This window comes from Ochotona princeps, chromosome 10 (genome assembly GCF_030435755.1).
Source record: "Ochotona princeps isolate mOchPri1 chromosome 10, mOchPri1.hap1, whole genome shotgun sequence".
Taxonomy (NCBI): Eukaryota; Metazoa; Chordata; class Mammalia; order Lagomorpha; family Ochotonidae; genus Ochotona; species Ochotona princeps.
Window position 1 is genome coordinate 47,591,704 of NC_080841.1, and position 23,881 is coordinate 47,615,584.

At 37.2% G+C, this 23,881-nt stretch overlaps 1 protein-coding gene across 1 annotated transcript in view; it reads left to right on the forward strand.

The window, feature by feature from the left end:
• FMN2 (formin 2) overlaps positions 1-23,881 on the forward strand; it is a 293,706-nt gene that overhangs the window by 129,836 nt on the left and 139,989 nt on the right. Inside the window, exon 8 of the mRNA XM_058669764.1 lies at positions 1,056-1,143. Within this exon, the coding sequence (XP_058525747.1) occupies positions 1,056-1,143 (88 nt within the window). The remainder of the gene's footprint in view (positions 1-1,055; positions 1,144-23,881) is intronic.

The following is a 23,881-nucleotide window of genomic DNA, read 5'->3' on the forward strand; positions in this document are numbered from 1 at the left end:
TTATTATAGCTGTGGAGAGTGTTGTTTTACTTTGTGACTTCTTGTGACAGCTGGGTATGATTATTTTATTAGTTTCCTGATTGACCCAACTTAAACCAAAGAGAAATACAAGGTCAACAAATGTGATAGTTGTTAAGGCAGCTGTCACTTCTGGCAATTTGACCATAACTGCTTTTCTTTCCTTTTCCTGCTGTGTTTTTCTAAGTAGATTTGAAACAAAACACTGATAGTAAATAGAAATGGCTGTTCCTTATAAGGATCAGGAATCGGGATAAGAGTTTCATAAGCAGGACTTATTGGTGTCATGTTATGTTGTCTGTAAGGCATGATTTTAATACATCTGCTCCGTAGCCTACTGCCCATCTCTGTGTTGGGAAGCCTTCCTTTAGGGTTGTGCACTCTGACTCTCCGAGACTTTCTGGATAGGCCGACTTGAGCTTGGTGGTTACTGCTCTGCCAACTTGATGGTTCTATCTCACTGTTAGTTGGAAAGTTCTCCACAAAATCTGGGTCAAATGCAGAATGAGAGGAACTGCCAGCAACATCGTGAGCTTTCTTAATGACCAAATAAAAGCACATTTTCGTTTTTACAGAACAAGTGGTCTGATTTAATTTATTCTCTTTGTGTGCATTTTAATCCTTCTCTTCACTTTTGTCCACGGTTTTAGGGCTCTGTATTTAAACAGGAACACTTCCTATAACTCAGGCAGCAAATCATTAAACATGTAATTGTTATTTTATGGCGAGAAGACTAATTTTGTAGACTATAGAAAATTGTTGACAGACCGTGCTCCTAAAATACTATTGACAAACATGACTTTAAAGCTGATAGTGTATGTGAGGGAGAAATGTTGGATCTCGAAGATTTATGACATAAAACTCAAAAGCATTGTTGAAGCACTAGCCATGACTTTCCCAATTGGTTTTGAATCATTTAAGCAATGGAAGAAGGTGTTTTCTGTTGACATTTTTTTTTTCATTTAAAGGTTTGAAAAATATGTTATCAGGAATTTTGAAATTTGGTTTAATGTTTTCCTTTTTCTTTTCTTGAACAGGTCGTCAAGTTACTGAGCAACAAACGATCACAAGCAGTTGGAATATTGATGTCTAGCCTTCATTTAGATATGAAAGACATACAACATGGTAAGTGGGATATAAATTAAGCTTTTGAATATTGAAATTTGGGTTGAAGGACATGACATTTGGTGACAGAAAGATGTTAAACTTATAGTTCCTGTTAATGCTGAGGTTAATGCATTTGTTTCATGACTCTGAAAGGGTTGTTATTCATTTTGTGTTTCTGTTATTTCTATATCTTGCTAGGGGCATAATTCGCATGTTGCTTGACATAGTTCGTGTTGCTTTAAGTGATTCCTGGATGGCTTATAAGATCAGGGTACTGGCAAGGTCTTGTTAGGGTCCTCCTCTGCTTTTCTTCTTTCATTTCTTATGTGGCCAAAAGAAGATGAGAATAGTCTCTTGCATCTGTTTTTAACAGTAGTTATTCCATTCATATTCTAATCATGCCTCAAAACCTCCCTTCCCCCACCTCAGTACCATAGGGTTGCAGCCTATTAATTATGGAAAATAAAAACATTTAGTTCATTGTAGATATAGTTAGCTTATATTTATAAATACTGATTTATACCTTATAAGATGTGTTAGTCCCATTGTACTCCATAATTGCTTAGACCGTATCTTAAGTATCTTCTAGATGACCTGCTCAATGTGTTATTGATAAATAATGCTTTGTGTCAGGTAGTAAGTTATCTCACTGTTATTGAAAAAATACTTGGCTAATCTGAAGAAGAGAAAATCTAATTGGGTCTTGAATCTCAAAAATTTTGCTGAGCTAATATAAAGAAGAGAAAATTACCTTGGAATTCTCTATTAGCTCATTTCAACCCAAATGAAAATTAGAAGGAAGTGGTTTCCTTTTTTTTTTCTTCTAGATCCATGTGTGTATTTGAAAAGAAGAATTACAGACGGAGGGAGAAATAGAGAAAGAGACATGTCTTAGTTCATCTCCCCAATGACTATAGTGGCTGGGGTAATCCAGGCAGAAGTTCCAAGTTTGGACCTGGGAACCCCATCCAGGTCTCCAACATGGGTAGCAAGGGCCCATACACCTTGTCCATCTTCCACTGTTCTCGTAGGTGCATTAGCAAGGAGATAGCTGAGAAGTGGAGCAGCTAGGACTTGAATTGACACCCATAGAGAAGCTAGTATTCCAGATGGCAGCATTACCGCCTGCAACACAATGCTGACCCTGGGAAGGGTGTTTTCCTTGTGGTTTCTGGTGATTAGTGAGCCAGAAATATCAATTATCTTGGGTGTTTTTAAAAAGTTGGTTGGGAAATAGCACGTGATCACTTAGTCCTACCCCAACTACTGTGAAATGCTGAGTCACTAAAGCAAAATAGTATACATACCATTGTAGGGAGCAGAACTGGTCCCTATTCATACAGTTATTTGATACAACTGTAGCACGGACCCCTGGGCTTTTCTGCACAAAGAGGGGTTAACTTTTTTTTTTTACTATCCACCAAAAATGATTTCAGCTTATTCTTGCCCACTTATATTATTAACTTTGTCCAGACACATGAACACAGCAATATCATGGCCTTTTAAAATTTTTTTATGTTGTTGTTTTAACTTACACCTGTAACAGACTCATAAAATGTTTTCTATCTGTAGGACTAGGTGTGATTTGAACATTTTAATAGTTGAAGTCTGCCCTGTAGTCAACAGGTATTTCTGAGATATATTCTTCTATCACTTTTATGCTGAGAGATATTGCCCAAAGTTGAATAGAAAAATTAAATTTACACTTAGAATGTCCCTTCCGCTGCCCAGAAACTTAGAATAGATTTAAATCTGAATTATCCAATAGAATGCCAGTTTACCTATTAAAGAAATGTGGTTTCAAGTACAACACAGACCTTATAAATCATGAAAATGTTGAACTGGCTTTCTTACCCTTTGTGAATGTGGATTCTATTTGTTCTGCTTAAAATATTGTGGGGAATAATTCATAAATGGCACAAGTTTGGTATGCCCTGTCAATTGATGAGTAACTCTTAATCACAATTTAAGTTTTTATTAAATTGTTTTGATGGTGAATAGACTTCCTCAAGCTGAAACATTTGGGTAGTAGTCATAGGAGAGAATGCCAAGGCTGGCGCCAAGATGTACTTGGTGTTTCTAAAGCTGGCAAATGTAGCCCAGTTAAGTCATAGAATGAAATCTGAAAATAATGATATGGTCCTTTCCTTCAGTCAAATATTCAACTCAGGCTGAGTTAATAATGAGAACCGTATGAAGAAAGGAGTCCGCCTGACATCTGTGTCTGTGGTAAAGCCAGAGAGAGTTCATTGAAAATTTGCTCGCTTAACATGCAATGCTAACAATAACATGGCATGAACATCAGTAGTTGAAGGGTCATACAGAATTATGCATAAACTTTATCCTATTAGGATGTGAAGTGATTGCTGGAGTCTCTTTGAAATCCTGCACACCCAGGTTCTGAAAAACCAGCTGCTTTCGTTGTTGAAAGCAGCAAGTAGTTGTGCTTTTCTTTGGAGAATGTCCTGTTCCGCCTCGGTATATTATCTGGGACCACGATTTACATGCACAAATCACTTGTGGCCTCTAGAATAAGCTTTCTTTCTCTCACAATTTGCCTCCACTGAGAAATCCACAGAAGCATAAACAACATTGATTGTGGATATAGAAACAACCACAGAATTTATCCAGACCTCCAGTGTCATTATATAAAATAGCAAGCTAAGACCTGCTAGCAGTTTTTATTCGTTTCTCAGTATCATACAGCTCATGAATGGAACGTACCAAACTTGCATCCAGGCTTCTTCTTCGGTACTTGGTTCTGTATTTTAACTCAAGTGTGCTGCTCCTCCTAGATTGTGGATTTGCAACAAAAATGTCTAAAACAAAGAATATGTAACATTGTAATAAATAGCAGGAATTCTCCTTCTTTTTCGTTCTCTTCCCCATCAAAACTCTGGAGGAACCTAGAGGTGCATTTTCTTTTGCTGTTTTAAATTGCCCGCTAGAGCAATGAACATGTACAGCTTGAATTCTAGGTGTCACAAGTCCAATTGTGGTTTATTGCCATATCCACTGAATGTTACATCATGCTCAGCCTCTAAATTCAGTAAAGATTCTTTTCCACAAAAGTAGCTGCAGGGCCTTCAGCAACACATACAAAGTACAGAGGAGAGAAGAGAACAGGTTTGTAGAGTTATTAAGTCATCGTAAGTCAGTAAGTTGCTATGCATATGGTGGAGGAATAAGCCCGTAGTCTACAGTGGTCAATTTATATGGTAACTGCTAAGCTGACATGTAAGTTTTATTATTGTTGTTGCAGCATTATTATTTTCCATAATACACTTTTATAGGTATGAGGATTCCTCCTTCTTTCTTTCGGTTTTCTCCTCCAATCATCTTCTCCCACACTATTTTGGTAGTATAGTCCTTTAGCCACAGTTACAAGTTTAACTTTCTGCTATTTACTTGTATCATGGCAGTGTAGGTATAAGCAAAGGTAGAAAATCTAGTATCATACTGCCAACATATATTTAACGGTTTCATTGGGAGTCTTTCTTTTGGTATTCTTTTTATTTTTGAAGTTTTATCTGTAATTTAAAAAATGATTTAATGTTGCTATTTTCCATTATAGATTTGTAAGTATAAGTATTCTTCCACTTGCCCAACCCCCCCATTTTTTCCCCAGTTTTTTCTGCCCCCATTGTTTTCCTCCATAGGTAGTTGCAAGTTTAAAATTCTGCTATTTAAGTACAACGTGGCATTGCAGGTATAGACAAATGTATAAACACTAGTATCCTATTGTTAAGTTATATTTAACTGCTTCATGGCAAGTCCTCTTTTTATGCAGCAGTAGGGATGGATACTGCAAGGTATCCTCACTTCCCAATATGCTAATCTCCATTTTATAGAGCCATCAAAAAGATGAAATCCTACCATTTGCAACAAAATGCTTCCAACTGGCCATTATGCTTAGTGAAATAAGCCAAATTCAAAAGGAAAAATATCATGTTTTCTTTAAGGTAGCCTTCATGCAAAGTACAAAATAAATAGATATATAGGTGATAAAGTATACATATAATTTCCCAGAGAAAAACTGTAAAATGGAGACTAGCTGACACAATAGTTTTGGCAATTTTTCAATTTTAGGCATGAATAAATGCTATGAAAAATTCACTTTGATGATTTATAGTAACTTCAAGTTGTCGAGGATGATGTCCCTTCCAGAGAGAATTTACCTTTCGTGTGTGTGATAGGGTATTGGGGCACTGTCCATCTAAGATTGCTGTAAGTCAATCTGCAGGAGTCTCTTCGGCAGTGCTAACTGTTCAGCCACTGTACAAGTTGGCTTCCCTGAGAATATAGTCCTTTGAGCTCTGCTTTAATGTGGGGAGGGTTTAAAACTTAAAATTTTGAGGGCCTCTCAGCTTTTATGTTTGATCCCTGGCCCCATTAAACTGCCAATGGAAAGTTTAGTTTTAATGGGATTGGCACTTAAGCTCAGTGGAGAGTAAGTCTTGAGAAAGAGAGAGAAAGAAAGAGAGAGAAAAGGAAAGGGAAAAATGGAGAGAGGGAAAGGAGGAGAGAGGGACAGAGGGAGACAGGAAGTGGGGGGAGGAGGGAGGGAGCCAAGAGAACGAGTATTCAACTTACTATTTAATTCCCCAAATGTCTACAGTAACTGAGCTGGATCAGGCTGAAACCAGAAGGGAGGAGCTCAGTCTGGGGTAGACACAGGGACGGTAGGACCGAGCTAGTTGAATCATCATCTCTGCCTTCCAGAGTGTGCATTAACAGGGGGCTGGAGTGGAATTAGGAAAGCAAACACGTAAACCTGTGCACTCTGATATGAATGTATTGACTCGTTGTACCAAACATCTGCCTTCTGCCATTTTATTTTTAATGGTAACTACTGGCTGTTTTGTCAGGTTTTGATATTTATTACCTAGAGAATTAATTCACATGAATTTTTAGTTGAGACTCTCTTGCAGCTTTAGCAGATTTGATTATGTGAAATAGACTGAATTTTTAAAACAACGTTTGATTTATGTTTCAAGAACGAATTTGGTGTTCATAGGATTTAAATCCATTTTGGTAGATAATCATAGATGCAAAATAACTTTAAATTCAATATTATTCAGCATCCTCCACCCCAATCTCTTGACAATATAGGATATCTGTATCATTTTTCAGCCAAACTGTGTTACTTATAGAATATCGAAAGGGGCACTATAATGTTATTGCCTGTAAAGTTCAAATTTGGAGGAATATCAGTAGAGTAGCATAAACGTTCTCCACCAGATCAAATTGCAATAACTCTCAGATCTAATCTTCCTTCTTGAAATTCCTGCTTTGTAAATGTAGGATTAACTGCCCGTTTTTCTTCATGTGGATTATCACCATGATTTTTTTTCTGAAAGGTTTCATCTAGATAGAAGCAAGCACATCACAGAGGTGAGCTCTGTTGCCTTTTAAATTATGGTAAGAAGTTCATCTCAGCCTGTGGACTTAACTAGAATTCTCAGACAACTCTAAATTGTAAGCTCCAGTAGATTCTCAACATTATCAATGGAAAGGGACACAGTGGTAAACGTCACTTAGAGATTTTTATCTAAGACGTCCATCTTAATAATTTTTTTAAAGATTTATTTTATCACAAAGTCAGATTTACAGACGGAAGGAGAGACAGAGAGGAAGATCTTCCGTCTGATGATTCACTCCCCAATGGCTGGTGCTGTGCCAATACGAAGCCAGGATCCAGAAACTTCTTCCAGGTCTCCCAAGTGGGTGCAGGGTCCCAAGGCTTTGGGCTGTTCTCAACTGCTTTCCCAGGCCACAAACAAGGAGCTGGATGAGAAGTGGGGCTGCCAGGATTAGAACCGGTGCCCATATGGGCCCATATGGGATCCTGGTGTCTTCAAGGTGAGGACTTGAAGTGCTAGGTCACCACTCTGGGCCCCCATCTTAGTAGTTTTACCAGTGAAAGCCAATGGCTGATATTAGTATGTTAATTAACAAACTTCAGCTGTTGATTTAAGTAGGGATACTTGAGGGACTTGCCTTTGCTTTTTGTTTACAGTTTTGGCCAATCATCCCCTGAGGTGTGGACTATACCTGTTGATCTTTAACTGGCTCATGCATCCTAATGTATTCCCTTTCCAAATGTATTTTAATGTAAATTATAGATATGATGACAAAGAAGACTGAGTACATGCCTAAATGTTTTCATCCAGAGAAATTAGTTTCACCGTTTTGCTGGAATGATCAGCCCACGATGTTATCAGCCCTGGTTCCTTCCTGTGTTTTATGATTGTCCTGTCTAGTTAACTGGTATTGTGGGCATGTGGGAATGAAGACTAGATTAAATTTCTATCCTGTTTAAAGCTGACTTAAGGAAATCAAGAATATTGACGTTAGGGCCCGGTGCGATGGTGTAGTGGTTAAAGTCTCACCTTGCATGCACCAGGATTCCATATGGGCGCCGGTTCTAATCCCAGCAGCCCAGCTTCCCATCCAGTTCCCTATGGCCTGGGAAAGCGGTTGAGGACAGCCCAAAGCCTTGGGACCTGCACCCGCATGGGAGACCCAGAAGAGTTCCTGACTCCTGGCTTTGGATTGGCTCAGCTCTGGCCATTACAGCTGCTTGAGGACTGAATCATCGAATGGAAGATCTTCCTCTCTGTCTCTCCTCCTCTCTATATATTCGCCTTTCCAATAAAAATAAATAAATCTTTAAAAAAATATTGACATTAAATAATGATTTAACTTACTGAACATTCTGTCAAAAATATAGTTGAAAAAGAATAAAATTGGCTTATTTTTTATTCTTTAAATATAATGATTGCTTTCCCCAAAGCTTTATTTAGAAAAATACATTTAGGGTTTTATTATAAGTATAATTAATGTGCTCATACATTTCAATAAAAACATGTAGCATGTGAATTTTAGATTCTAGGTGCCACAGAGTTCATCGTGGTGTCATTGCAATGTTCATTGAGCATCACATTGTGTGCCGTTTCTGCACTGAGTGCGGGGTCTTTGCCACCATGGCAGGTGGAAGGAATCTTAACAAGGATAAGTAAAGGGCCGTGAGTTAAAAACAAAAAACAAAAAGCAAAAATACCTCTCATTATCCCCAGCTGGATCCTGCCTCATGTTGCCTTCTTTTGATTTCACATTGGCTTCCTCAACAGGGTCAAAGCTGAGAAATCTTATCATGATAATTGGGAAGAAATCACCTAAAACAGAATTGTTATTGTTAATCAGGGTATGTATTTTAAGAGCTTTTATTTTGTAATCAAATCTTTTTATTAGTATGCAAAGAAATAAAATTAACTGCTTGCTGTGATATTTTTTTCCTGTTTACTTCCTCTGTTACCATGTTGATTGTATAAAACTATTCAAGAAGGAAGATGATTTCCATTGTACAGTGGAGGGAATTTAGCATTATGGATTCAGCTCGCCTAGGATTCTATTGCAGTAGATTCTGAATGAGCAGTAGCCGCAATTCCTTGACTTGCAAGTCATTGCTCTTGCCTCTGCAGTAGTTTAACTTTTGAGGAAATGTGCTATTTATAAAATGATGTATGAAACATATATGAGAAAAATCTTACAAAATTGAAGATGATATTTGGTCAATGTATGCTTTCTGTTTTAGCTATTAAAACATTATGCAGTCAAAATTTAACACATTTCATTTATTGCTTTATGTCACTTTTTACATACTGACCCATTTGCTTATTGACTCTGTTTAGGGAAATGGAGATGTGAACTTTTTTGACACATAAAGTAAATAATGCAGAAATATTTTCAAGAAAATTATTAACTTATTTTTCATTAAGCTAAACAAAGGCAAATGAAATACTTAAAGAATGGCCGACATCAAGGTGCCAGTGAGCTAAGCTTCAGTCCACAATGCCAGCATTCTATGCAGGAGTGTTGCTTTGAGTCCCACCTACTCTGCTTTCAACCCAACTTCCTTTTTTTTTTTTTAGTCAAAAATATTTATGTTTTAAAAATTCTTTATTTTTTGTGATTCAGTGCCTTGGGCTTGGGGATTTCCCTCCCTCATCTCCTCCTCCCCCGCCCCCACGGTTTTCCCTTATATTGTAACAGTAGTTCCTCAACACCAGTCACAAGTCCATCATGCAACTCCTTTAATGTGCATGGGAAAGTAGCAAAAGATAGCTTGCCACCCAATGGGAGACCAGATGTTCCTGGCATCAAGCTGACCTAGCCCTGGTCATTGAGGCCATTTGAGAAGTGAACTACAGATGGGTGATCTTAGATCCAGCTTTCTGTATTTTAAAATGAAGAAATCTCTTAAAATGATAAGAAATACTATAAGAGAAAGGAAATATGAAATAAACCTATAACTGAGCAAAAGCAAGTCATGACTGTGAAGCGGGTGTGATTTATGGAATGTGAAGAATACAATATCTTTCTAGGTTACTGACTGCTCGGGGAGTTATAGGAAATACAGATTTTGCTTTCATTGTTTATCTTTTGTCTCAGTGCATCCTTTATTTCGTGTGTCTTCCTAGCATCTGTATTCTCCTGAGATCTTCCCTGATTTGATAATAAATGCAGTTCATTCTAATAATGAGTGAGAGACAGGTGTCTGAGGCCAAGTTGCTCGATTTTATTTTTCACTGAGCTGTTTGTTTCTTCCTTTGATTCATATGTGGAAACCACAGCACATATGTATTTGCAGGTATATTTGGAGGTAGGAATTTGATGAATTGGTTAGATTTTCATGAATTCATGAGGATAGGACCCTCCTAACTGACAGGCTTAATGTTCTTCTAAGAAGAGACACCACAGTCTTTCCCAAGTGAGGAAGATGCTATACGGCAGGGAGACAGTCACCCAGTATGTGATATTGTTATGGCAGCATGACCTATTATAATTTGATTCCCAGTTCTTCCACTGACTGGTTGTAAATCTGGACAAAGCACTTTATATCTCTATCCCCCCAGTCTCTATGCAAAGGTCTGTTACATGAGCTTTTACCCTGAATATACACACGGATCTCATACTAAGAACTCCATCAGAATTGATTACTGTTTACTTCCTGCCATTCTTAAGAAGTGAGGTTTGGCTACAAGTTTTAGAGGTATGTGGGACTTAGAGCTGAGGTAAATGGTGAACAGGAACTTACATATTTTATTATTTTTGAATTTATTTTACTATTGACATTTGCCATGATGTGAAGGAAATAGTAGAATTCAAGAAGTGTCCGGATGGAGTTTAGGAGTGAGCTGAGAGAGAAGTGCGGGTTTCAGGTCTTGGTGAACGCACCTGAGTTCTGCAGTTTGGATTTTCATCCAGTGTTACTAATTGCTCAGTTTAGGACTAGGCAGTACCAGCTGCTATTTCCTGAATGGGAAAGACTGAGAATTATTTGTATTAGCAGCTGTTAGATATTGAGCATGCCTACATTTTTGGACTGCATTTTATCTGTAAGGAGAGCAATTCGTTTTGGAAACTGAAAGGTTGTGATCCCCCATCATTATGTGGTTTCTTAAATGTTGTTGTCTCTGTGCTGTGTGAGTCAGCCATTTTCCACATTCCTTTGGTTCCCAGGGTCTTGTGAAGGTGGTGGTAGGAAGGAGTTTGGTCTTGATGAGAAATGAGTCTTGGTGTGTGAATAGAATCTAGGTGGAGACAGAGACAAATGTTCTTATTTTCTACTTTATCTTTTGTTTTTCCTAATAACTGAAAAGGTTTCTTTTTTATTTTACTCTATTTTTAGCTCTTATACATGCTTTTGGAAGAACCAGAAATGGCCTTTCTGAATCCTAAGACCTTCCAGGGTTTTTTGTTGTGATCTTTTTGTGTGGATTTGGGTAACCTCTGCATCTCGCAGTTCTTTTTCCCTGCTGAGCTGCCACTGAACAATGTTTTTCACATGAAACTTTCTACTAAACAAGTTGTCGATTACAAAGTCCAGGTCTTTTCCCTCGAGTTTCTGGTTTCGTTCTTGGAGACACAAGCATTTTCACTTGCCTATTAATTACCATAAGAAAGTTTATCCATAATCATTTGTTTATTTTTATAATATTCTCAAAAATTACATTCAGGGTAGGCAAGGCTTTCTTTTTTCACTAAGTTTTCCAGTGTCTGGTTTCTTTATGAAACTCAGGTTTACAAGACTCAGCTCAAAATTATACTCCATGCCCCTGTTTTAACATTTATTTTAAACGTTTTCCTCATATGAGATATAGAATTTAAAGACCTGTTTATTATATTTATTGAGACATTAAAAATGAGGTAAATGCTGTTGGGAGGTTTGGTGAATGGCTTTCATTGAAATGTGAAGTCACTTAGAATTAGAAATTTGAGAAGAAAGTGGCTGCAGTGAGCCCAGGTAAACTTTTTGTCAGTTGTAACCTTGTAGTGGAGAAAAGCACACACGAGATAGTATACCTTCATTAAAACCTACTTTTAGAAAGTTAATATGAGGATATGTTTTCATTTGAAATGTAAGGTCATTACCCAAAGTTCTTTTAATATACAAAGACCTCATATATCATCTTAAGTCACACATTGATCATGAAACCAAGGTAAAATGAATTATTAGCCATTTGTTACAGACTCAGTAAACACACATCTACATACACACGCACATACCACACACACACTTGAATATAGCTTATGTTTTTGTAACATCACTCCAAAGTTGGATTTTTTGGTTATATTTTATGGGAAGAATGAACAGTTCTTGGGGCTGTATTGAAGTGGTGAGCTGTGAATATGAATATTCTTTACCTTCAGTGTCCTTACTATCTCATTTATGTATCAGGCATTTCTGTGTTTACTTTTGCCAGATCATGGATGCTGCCACTATAAGCAAAGTTTGGTAAATCTGGTGACAGAACTCCTTGGAGCTCAGGGCGTTTCCCTTTATGCTTCATCTGTTTTTTGTGGTCACTGAGCCATTGTTAATGGAACTGCCCAGGATCACATGGCACAGGTGTGGAAGCAGAGCTCAAATCTGAATTTGAGCACTTGATGGGAGCCTATAGTTAGGCTCCTGTCACCTTTGAAACCTGAGTCACTGTAGGTGACAGGTGTGGTTTTTGCCAAAATATTCCTTTTGTGTGATCATTGAAAGGAGTGAAATTCAATTGTTGTTTTGAAGGTCAGAGAAACACTTGTGATAACAACGTTTGTGTTTCGCGGTTCACTCCTTTAAAGCCCCATGTATTTTGACAAGTGTTTCCCCAGCATAACAACTGGCTATTTAGGATGCTTTCTAACTTTCTTCTTCCATCCAGATGAGATGGAGGAGGATCTAAGAGTACTAGAGGGGAGGAGAGCCATGGAGGAGAACCATGCCCAGTTTTTACAAAGCATTTGCTAGAAATAGAGTTATTTCCTTAAGCTCAGAGGATTGAAACATCAAATGCAATGTCTAAGCTGCAAAGTGATGAACTGGTGTATTATTTTTTGGCATGGCTGCAGTAATCATATCCCTTGATGTTGACTATCTTGCATTTTCTTTTGTGATCAGCTATATATACATCAAGGAGCACTTGTAGCTAAACACCCTTGAATGGATTAACTAAACAAAGTTTTTTTGTACACGATTGAGAAAATAAAATGTACAGAAAGGCTTACAGCAAAAAAAAAACTACAAAATTTATAAATCCCTATTTGAACTTTGTCACTTCCATTTTGGATTGTAAAGGAGTGATTTCTTTTTTTGCATTTAAGCTCTTGTAGGATACAGCAGGTTCATTTGAGGATATGACATAATTCAGGCAGAGGTTTGTCTCTCATGGTTAATGACATTTTCTTGTTATAAATAGAATTTTGGAGTTGATGCTAAAATAGATCACGTTGCAGAGTTCCTGTTACTGTTTTCTTTTATGGTGCCAAACTTAAACATATGCAATTGTTCGGAAGTAGCAACTATCCTTAATCAGCTCTGGTTGTAACTTAAACACAGATAGTCTGGATCCAAGTCTGAGCTACTGTGCTTCTAATGTGCTTCTTGGGAACACTCAATATGTGTCATTGAATCAGTGAGTTGAACTGAAGAAGCAGTATGAGACTTTTTTTTCCACCTCCATATTCTCAACTATAAAACCAGTTTACTAGTTATAGGCTCTAGTTGTTATATACAGAACTCTCATGTTTGTATTATTGTGCAAAAACCCGTGTTTGTATTGTGTTTGAGAGTGAGAATGAGACTGCAATTGAATGAGTGAGAGAGAACGAGAAAGAGAGAGGGGCAGAAACACAGAGGAAAAGCTTTCATGTAAGCTACAAAGAGGTCACTTATTGTGTGTATTGGAGAATTTGCTTTAAAATTCCTTGTGTTATTCTTTTCCATGTTTTCATTCCAAGTTCTACGGCTTAGGTGATCTTCAGGTGTCCTTTGCTACAGAAAGCCATGGAGTAGAGTCTGTATTCATAACAATGATAAGGAGAATGTAATGAAGACTATTATCAACTTGAAAACGATTTTCACTTGGGTGTTTGAGTGTAAAAGAATGACTGACTTTGCTGTTGTAATCACAAGTTCCTCACTACGAAGGAAGATGACAACATCAATACTAATATTTTTTCCTTCCCTTTTTTCTTCCAGTATGTCATGGTTCATTCTCTATTTGCACCAAGCTCTGTTCCCAGCACTGGGATAAAAATAAAAACAAAGAGACAAAAAAAAATCTGTGTTTTATGAAGCTTACCTTCCTGTAGGGGAGAGAATAACTTTAAAAATGTGTGGTATGTCAACTGGTGATAAATATTATGGGGAAACCTAACAGAAGGGAATGGAAATAGAAAGCACACATTGAGGTGAGGTGGAATGCCCAAGGAATTGGCAGCATCTGAAGAGTATGAGCAACCCTGGAAGTACCTGCAGGAATAGCATGCTTAGGAAAAGGACCAGATAATTGCAAGGATGTGGAAGCAACGATGTCCTGGCACATTGAAAAACCAATAGGTTGCCAAGTATGCTAATGGGGAAAGGAAGTGCATATCCTTCTCTGTCTCCTTGCCTCTCCTCTTTGTCTTCTTCTACCTTCCCCCCATCACAAACTTCCATCACGTCATCTTTACAGAAAAGAAAATCCTGAAGAAAGGGTATGCTCAATAGAAAGAAAATATGTAATCTGTGTTAGTTGTGTGAATGACTCTTCAGGAATGGAAGAATCTAATATGTAGGAGAAGGTCATTGTTAAGCCATGCACCTGAGCAGGGGGAGAAGAGGGTAGGGCGTTAGTGCCAAGTGAGTGGATTGTTTTTAGGGAGCATTGAGAATTTGTCCGCAGGCACACAAGAGTACTCATCTGCAGCACAGAGGCTGTCAGCAGTGAAATTGTGCCAGAAGTAAGTGTAAGGGCATCTAGCAGCCCTCTTCCAATTGTTTCCATTTCCTCAATGAATCGGGAAATGAATTCCAAACTGAGAATCAGTTGGAAGATGGGAGATAAGAGCAGAGAGCTCCTTAGCATACAAGCAGAGTAACTGGCTAGAGTATTTTGGAATGATTACTGGGCAGCAATGAAGGGCCCGCATGAGGCTATTGACCATAACTCTAGGGAAAGTTCTGATTTTTCTCAGTGTCATCCAGCTATGTGGGAGACAGACAGAAAGTAGTTGAAGACATGGTTTTAGCATGAGTGGAAGTTTGCCAATTGAATGTGATACTCTGATGAAGGAATAAAAGATTTTGAGAGTGGACATTGAAGTAGGGCATAAATAATGATGTATGATTAACAGTGCGTTTCAGGGGACTACACAAGCAAGCTAAGCTTCCACCTGCAGCACCAGCATCCCATATGGCACCTGTTAGAGTCCTTGGTAGCTCCACCTCTGATCCAGCCCCCTGCTAAAGGCAGAGGACAACATAAGTCCTTAGCCCCTGCACTTCTGTCCTCACATGGAAGACCCAGACAAATCTCCTGGCTCCTGGCCCCTGGCTTTGGATCACCCTAATTCCAGCCATGGAGCTTATTTTGGGAGTAAAGCAGATAGAACGTCTCTTTTTGTCTTTTCTTTCTCTGTAATTCTGCCTTTCAAACAAAAATAAATAAATCTTAAAAGAAATACAATGTGTTAGGTAAGAGAAAGTGATGAGGGACAATGTAAGAAGAGGAACTCAATGTGTCCTGGTAAGAAATCATTGATCCCAACTTGGCAGGCATAGTTGCATTGTAGACAATCATTTCAGGTGAATCCGTCAGAAGGACAACATACAACCCCTTGGTTCCACCTGAACAAAAGAAAAAGTGTAATTAAACTTGTTGGTGGAAGCAGCAATTATTTCCTGGGATATATCTCATTGGTTTATATTCTTTCCAAACGAAATCCCATTTGCCAATGTGACTGTCATGGCATGTTCTGTACAATAATGCTTAATTTCCAGCAAACATGTAAAATGTCACAACAACCTCAGGAGTTGCTTAGGGAGTAAATGCAGTGGTTTAGAGATCAGATAGAAAGTAGAGGGCAAAGAAATATGTTTTCTGTGTTGAGCGTTTTGCGTATTCTAAATGGTTCTATCTCAGAAGGGGCAGAATACTCAAGCTTTCCTCATTTGCTCATCAAACTTAATAATAATTCACCTGGAACACTAACTTTTAGAGTAGATGATTGAAAATTGTTTCAAAATGAGATTGAATATTGGCATTGTGAATCCTGAATTGTTGGCTCTCAAATATTTCTTCCCTAGAGAGAGACAATAATAGCTGCTTTCTTGATTTGCAAACATTTCATATAAAGCCAAATTTGAAATATTTATGTCTATAAGTTAATACTGTGATTAAATGTAAATGGAAAAAACTAATTGCCACTTTGCTGGGCTATTGGATAATAATATTGAAAGTGTGTTGTAAAATCTGTGTTGGGCTCAAATTGAATAACTGTGATTTCCAAGCCGCTTTTAATTACTTCCTTTAGAAACAAATGCGTTTCTTTTATTAGGGTTTTTCATTTCAGAATCTTATCTAATGAATATTTTTTTAGAACTGTTAGCTCCTGTGATCCTGGTGTACTGTATTTCAATGCAATTATATCATACTTTTCTAGAAACAAAAAGCAGAGGGAGAAGATCAGTTTCTGAAGACTATGTCTTGCTTATTTTTACATACCCAAGTCTCCTAAGATGCCCTTATTCACTTGAGTCAAAGGTGTTGAAATATTTTGATAAGTAATACATTTAAAAATATTGTGTTCATTTAAGATGAATCCATATATTCAGTTAAATTCACATAATTTTTGCTGTGCTTTGCAATGTCTGAAATATTTAGAACAGTTTTACAAATGCACAATTTTCAGCTTTGAGATAAAATATATTTGTTTATATGTAATTTTAATTTACTTATCATTGACCTGCTGAACAGCAATTTCTATTATGGTATGTTTTTGTCCCTGTTGGTTGAGTCCTTGCTTTTTTGAAGTTTGCTTTAGCACTATGTAAGAAGACATTGAATGTTCCCTACCTCAGTGCAGCAGAGCAGTTGGAACTAGTTGTGGAGGGTCAGTTATTGTTATTTTGAAAAAAAAAATCTTAAAGTGCCATATCCCCATCATCTCCTGCACCTGACACAGGGCCTTGGTGTCATAGTGATATGACAGCATCTGTGACACGCCTAAACAGCAATTTTAGAATACTTAGTGGCAGACTTAACATGTTGAAGTACAGTGAAGTCTGGGGAATTGTATTTAAATGTTTCGTTGGGAGTCCTCCTTTTATTTGGGAGTAGAGGTGTTTAAACCAGTGCATCTTTACTTCCCAGTAAGCTAGTTTCCATGATATAGTTCATCTTTGAGAATATCTGTCTATATCTGATTACCTGTATTTTTTTTTTGTACTTTGAATTAAAGGTTTCTTATTTTGCATGAGTTAACTGCATGAATCTATTCCAAGGGGATGTTGATAAATATGTGGCTGTTAGGTTTTTCAAGTTGTTGAATATATTGTGAAAGTCAGTATGAGGCACCAGTTCCAGTCTGCTCTATAGTATGATGTAAAGCATTTACTTAGCATGTCTAGTTTGGATTTAAAAGGTTTCGTCTTCTCAGTCATACGTATTATAATCATTCTCTTAATTTACTGATGATATTTAATTTTCAATGATTAAATCTCAGTTTATTCCCCTCCTTCATTATATCTGCCAACATAGAAGTGCTAACATACAACAAAGATGCTGATTCTTTAAGTAAATATTCAGGTAAATTATGTTACTGAGGATTTTTTTCTTTAAAACTATAATTATATTGTTGTGTATATACGTTAAAACTTTTGAATTTGTCTCAGACGTGTCTGCCTAGAATTCCTCTAAAACGTGTGATTCTTGTTAGTACAAAAGTTACTTAGGCATAAGAGATTTTAGATTTCAGATAGACTATGCTTATACAGCAATATAGATATATACTTGCATTCAAAACAAAATTTAATACTGTTCTCCTTTTAGAGCATGTGTTAGAAAACAGTAGCAAAATGTGGTCCCAAAGTTAGGGTCCTATTTCCAGGGGAACTTTCTAAGCTCTCTTTTACAAGATTGTAAATGTTTACCTAAGCAAGAAGGTGAAGCCCGTTATGCCCAATAAAGGACATTTTGCAGTGCTGGTTTACGGAAAACATTCAACAGACAGTGGATGTTTTACACAAAGTACAGTGCGTTGTTTGAAACTGTTTGCTCATCTATATACTATGCTTAAAATAAACACTATCTTGGAATATGCCATTCTTCTGCTTCTACTTCCCTTATTCCACACCCTAGATTTTGTCACCTGCCAAAGTCAAATAAATCTTATCTAAACAGTTGAGATAAGCCCTGAGTTGTACCCAGTTTGGTCAAATCAACAAACCTCTCCAAAAACAGAAATGAAATACAATATTGCTAGATTAAACAGTCTACAATGGCAATCATGTTTGAGTTTAAAGATTTTGTTCCAAAAGGATTACAGTTTTGGTATTCGCTTTTTTTTCTTCCAGCCTAGACAAGAAGGCGACATACTGACTCAAACAAAATGCATTTGTTCTCTAACAATTTAACTTGTACAGCTTTGATAAACATGGCCCATAGGTGTATGAAGTCTATGGACTTAATCAGTAACTTATGTTGTTAACCTTGTATAAGCAAGCGTGCTTGAGATGTGCCAGTGTAGGGTTGTTTGTCGGATTTCTTTTTTTTTTTTTTCCCAACAGGAAGGTCTTTCTTTTATAGCCTAAGTAGAAAATTGGTAGAACTATGGCCTTTCATTGTGCCTTCAACAAAGCCCCACAGTATCCAACCACCTGAAAAGACAAGATAAATGAATGTGATTTCTAAGTTATATAGTGCTATAAAAATGCTGTTTTGGGGCCAAGTACGGTAGCCTAGCAGCTCAAGTCCTCACCTCTCACTTTCCAATAAAAATTAAATAAATCTTTAAAAAATGCAATTTTGTTCCTCTTCAGGAGTGTAATATTTATTTTATTTTATTTTTTTTAATAGCTATGTAATACTAATTATAGATTCTGCAATGGAAGGGACTCAACTGTCAGGTTTACCGTCTGTAGAGCTGAGTGAGGTAACTTGGTCAGCATTAGAGCTGTACCAATATTTGCTCAATGAATGAGCGAGTGATGTTTTCAAGAAGTGTCTTGTTTCCTTTGTGAAAAGAAATGTTTTGTTATTGTATCAATTTATGATATTTATTTTTAATGATGTATTTATTTTTATTGGAAAGACAAATTTACACAGAGAGAAGGAAATACAGAAACAAAGATCTCTATCCACTAGTTCCCTCTCCAAATGGCTGCAATGACTGCAGCTGAGATGATCTGAAGCCAGGAGCCAGGAGCTTTTTCCAGGTCTCTCACAAGGGTGGTGCAGGGTTCTAAGGCTTTGGACCATCCTCTGCTGTTTTCCCAGGCTATAAGCAGGGAGTTGGATTGAAAGCAGAGTAGCTAGGACATGAATTGGTACCCAAATAGGATGCCAGTACTTGAAAGTGAAGGATTAGCCAGTAGCACTATTGTGCCAACCCCAATGTTTATTTTTTAAGACATTGTTCTTTTTAAAAACATTTTTCAAAAGGCATAATTAGACAGTGAAACATGCACAAATGCACACACATACAAACACACACTCAGAGAAAGAGAGAGAGAGAAAGAAAAAGAAAAATCCATTGATCTTACATCTACTGGCTCATTCCCCAAATGACCACTACAGGTAGGACCAGGTCGAAGTCGGGAGCCAGGAGCCAGGAACTTCCAGGTCTCCCATGTGGATGCAGGAGCCCAAGTGCTTGGGCTGTATTTTCCTGCTTTCCAAGGCATATTAACAGAGTTGGACTGGAAGTAAAACATCTGGGTTTTGAATTAATGTCTATTTGGGATTCCAGCATCTCAGGTAGTGAGTGTACATACTACACCACAATGCCAGTCCCAATTTTTGTTAGTTAAAAGAGAGTTTATAAAACGAATATAGTTTGTCTTACATTTAAATGGTTCCTTTTCAGTGTCAAATATCCTAGCAAATTTGTATTTATATTGATAAAGGACAAACCAATGTACGTAATTATTTGGAGAAATAGATCTCAGACTTTATTGGTATTTGTGCATCTAATATACAGAATCATTTATACATTGACTGTCTACTTGAAAATAACCCATTTTCCCATGATTCTGTAACTAGATCTTCATGCACCTTGGTTCAACTACTTGTACAGCAAAGAATTATCACTATTATAGACTTGTGGTTCTAATATTCTGTACTTCTTTTATACCTATGCAATAAAAATAATCTAGAGTATACACTTTTATTTTCTGTTTTATTTTTTGCTTTGCAAAAATAAGTATATCCATATGGCCATCCTACAGAAAGTTCATAAAAGTAGTATATTATGACAAACAATGTGAATTTTAAATTATTTTGAATCAAACTTTCAGTTCTATTTTCCAATTTTTTGTGATACTCTCATTTGTTATGTTTTGTATTTAGAAGAACTCAAAACTTCCCATTATTTTTATTCCCTGCTACAGCAAGGACAGTGTTGTACAAAAAGAAAGAATTGATTCTAATCTTAGCAATAACTCAACAGAAATAGTAACATTACCATCAGTATACCCATTTCTTGTATGTATGAAGTAAGGCTTAGAGAATTAAGTAGCTCTCTCTTTGTGACACAGATGGCTTGTTAATCACAAATCCATGTTTTCAATTCAAGTCTGTCTGAATCCAAGGCACAAGGTTTAAATTTCAAGTAATTTTGGGTAAAGCCACAACATTGCGATGTTATTTTAGTAAATTGAAACTTCTCAGCCCACATGTAAATGTATAAACAGGAGGTTCGAAAGGAAAGAGTGGTAATAAAATGTATAAATCACTATGGAAAAATTTAAAAAAAACTTCAATTTTATTTGAAATGCGTATGGAGAATGTGTGTGTGTGTGAGAGAGAGAGAGAGAGAGAGGGAAAAAGAGAGAGAAAGCAAAGAAGAAATAGGTGGAAGAATAAGGAGAGGACTTCATCTGCTGGTTCAAGTTCTTGAAATGCACTTAATAGCCAGTTGGGCAAGGTCTAAACCAGAAGCCTAGAATTCCATCCTGGCTTTGGACAAAGTAACTAAACTTCTTGATCCATCATCTGCTCTCACCCTCGTCCACCATCCTAAGGGTTCATACTAGCAAGAAATTGGGATCAGAAGCAATGCTCTTGCTTGAATTAGGCACTCTGCTACGTAGTATGGCATTTCAGGAGGCGTCTTAACCAGTGTGCCAAGTGCCTGCCCCCAGGAACCAGTATGTTAATTCAAAATGAAAAAAATAACGTTTTTGGCATATCTGTTATTTAACTTATTATGGTCTTTAGAGAATCCAAAATGAATTGAAATATTCATGAGCTTGCCTAATAGTCTGAGTATGTCCCTGTGTGTGCATACTTGATGAACCCATATTTCTAGAGGCTCCTACCTGCTTAGTGGTGGGATCTGATAAGAATACAAACATTATTAAAAGATCAGATGAATATGGCAACAAATGACTCCTCTTTTTTTGAGAAGTTAATTTTAGTAAGTTGTTACATGTGTTAGTCAATTGAGCAAAGTCAAGCAAATTTTACAAATTGCTTGACCCCAACTCTAAATAGCAAATTTTTGTTACACAGGACATTTTGACCGATTTTCAATAACTTCTCAGGTATTCAGATTTTCAGTTGCGAGTCCAGCCTAATGCTTCATAGAGAAGTAAGGATTTGATTCTTAACTCCATTGCCATCCAATGGAATAGTGACATACACTTACCAAAGGTTTCTATATTTTATTGACTTTTAGGTCTAAATTTGATAATAATTATCCTAAACGTGTCTGCCAAATGTTTCCTTCCTCCTGTTTCCTTCCTTTCTTCCTTTCAGATCTTTGGGGGCATGACATTTAGAGCAGTACTTATAAGTCCTGAAGAAGTAAAATCTGAGTCTAAAAGCAGCACCTAAAGCTCTGGAATAAATAAAAACCATGTTTGTCCATTCTTAGGGAGGAAGGAGGCTTTCTCCCTGCTAAGAGCTGGCCCTTGTTAGTGACTTGCAGTTCTCCATTTCATTTCTCTGTGCGTTTGTTTCTTCTTATGGTACTATTTGCAGCTAACACTGTTGCTCATGTCCATAATTGGCCCTTTCTCTCTGTTTTTGAGTCTATGTGTTTATAGGATCAAAGAGACCAATGTGTGACTTGCTATGTCACTTTTTAAGATTAGCCGTAACAGCTTCTCTCTTTGATGGCTCAGCAATGACTTTAGTCTTTGCCACTACTTGCTTCTCTAGTTGTTACTGTATGCAGGCACTCTAATATGTCCTAATGATATACAAACAAGATTCATGCTATTTGGCTCTTAAACATGTCCATGGAGTGGCAGAGCACATTCTTCCATTCAATGAAGAAATATCGGCAGTGTATCAAAATACATTAATTCTAGTTAAAGAGGTAGGAGAACCATGAAAACCCATGACATTCAGATAGTATTTCAGAGATGGCTTAGGCTGGAATTTGGAATTGCTGTTTTGTTAGAGATAGTGCTTTGTCCACATGAAGAGCTGCACATTTTAACTTCCTTCTCACTCCAGGCAAGCATGGGGAACTTGCAACCAATGAGACATAAGTAGAAGTCGGCTCAGAATTTGGAATAAGCAGGGCTTGCATATTCCTACTTGCTGCTTTTAGTTTTTCTCCATTTTTTTTTCTTGAGTATGAAAATGATGGAAGGAATCCTAGGAGCTGTTTCTCCGCTTGAAGAAAAACATACAGCCTAAAACTATTGTCTTAAATTCCTTAACCCCTGATTCAATGTTGTCCTGAGCTTTGTTTCATCCACCTTACTCAGATTTTTAAAGTTATGCGTGAAAGCAGTTTTAAGTAGTAAAATAAAGCCAAGGCACTGTCAAATTGTCAAGTGTGAAATTCTCAATATTTGACTCATATTTTAAATATGTGTAGGTATATATCCATGTCATTCCTTATTTCACATGACAATCTCGAGTTGGAGGGAAGATTGAATTATACAGAAACACTAATGAATGACACCTCCCTGCACTCATCTAAACTCTAATTCATTTTACTTGCTAATAAATCCAAACTTGTTGGAATCGTCCTTTTTTTCTCTCTCTTTAATCAGAACAGAGAGAATCTTCAAAATTCCCATCTCTCTATTTAGTTTGTGTTCATCACATCTGCACCTTACCATTCTGTGTAAATTTGCCTCAATGCTGTAGTTTTGTCTTTGAAAGCCTAGAGACAACCACAAACTTAGCTGGATAAGAAGAAGGAAATACTCTATTATCAGATGAAGATTCGTAAGAGATGAGAAGGCAAAAAAATTGCTATATTATGATCTGGCTTCAGAATTCATAAGAGATTGTATTTCTTTGTTTGAGAGGTGGAGAGAGACAAAGGAAAAGAGAGAGAATGGAAAAGAGAGATAAGGGAGGTGGCAGTGAGCAAGCCCAGTCCCTTCTGCCTGTTCTCCCACCAAATGACTAGAACGACCAGCCTGGGTTGAACTGAGACCCACGTGGCAAGGACCCAACTACTGGGATCATCACTTCTGCCTCTCAGGTTACACATGATAGGAAGCAGGAGTTTGGAACTGGGGCTAAGGGTTGAACCCAGACAGATATTCTGATGTCCCATCCAGGTGGCTTAACCACTAGATCAAATGCCTGTACACCTATAAGTTCTTTTAGAAGCATGAGGAATCAATCAGCTGGCCAAGCTTGACTGTAAACAAAATGCTATGTACTTGGCAAGCATATGGTTGAAGGAGGAGAAGATTCTGTAGTTTTTATTTCTTAACTCACCAGTATCTTCTCTGGAAAGTTGACCAAATTTTCTTTTCCCACACAAATCCTTTTATTTGGAGTGTTGACCTTTCTGAATTGCACAATTTTCTTAAATTTTTATCTTTGTTTTGATTTAGGAACCCACCTCACATTTATTTCTCAAATTCCTACTATAGTTCTAGTCCTGTGTTTTAATATTTAGATAACTTTTTTTGGCCAATTCAGAGGATATTGTAGTAACCCAGTCCATAACAGGCATGACAGTTAGCAAAGTGAGAGTTATGGAATGGAGAAATGAAATCAAGTTCTAGGTGTGTTGAAAAGGTGGAGCTGACGGTCATGATTTTTTTAAGCTGTGGGAGGGATGTAAATATGAGGGAGAGAAGGAAGTTCGACTGGCTCATTTTGGCATTTCTAGTAATCTTCACTATGGAAGAGCCAGTTTACCTGCTGGTTGTCCAGACAACATGGTTGGTTTTTTCAGTTGGGAGTTCAGGAAAGTGGTTGGAGATTAGAGACGAAGGTATGGAATATTTCAAATC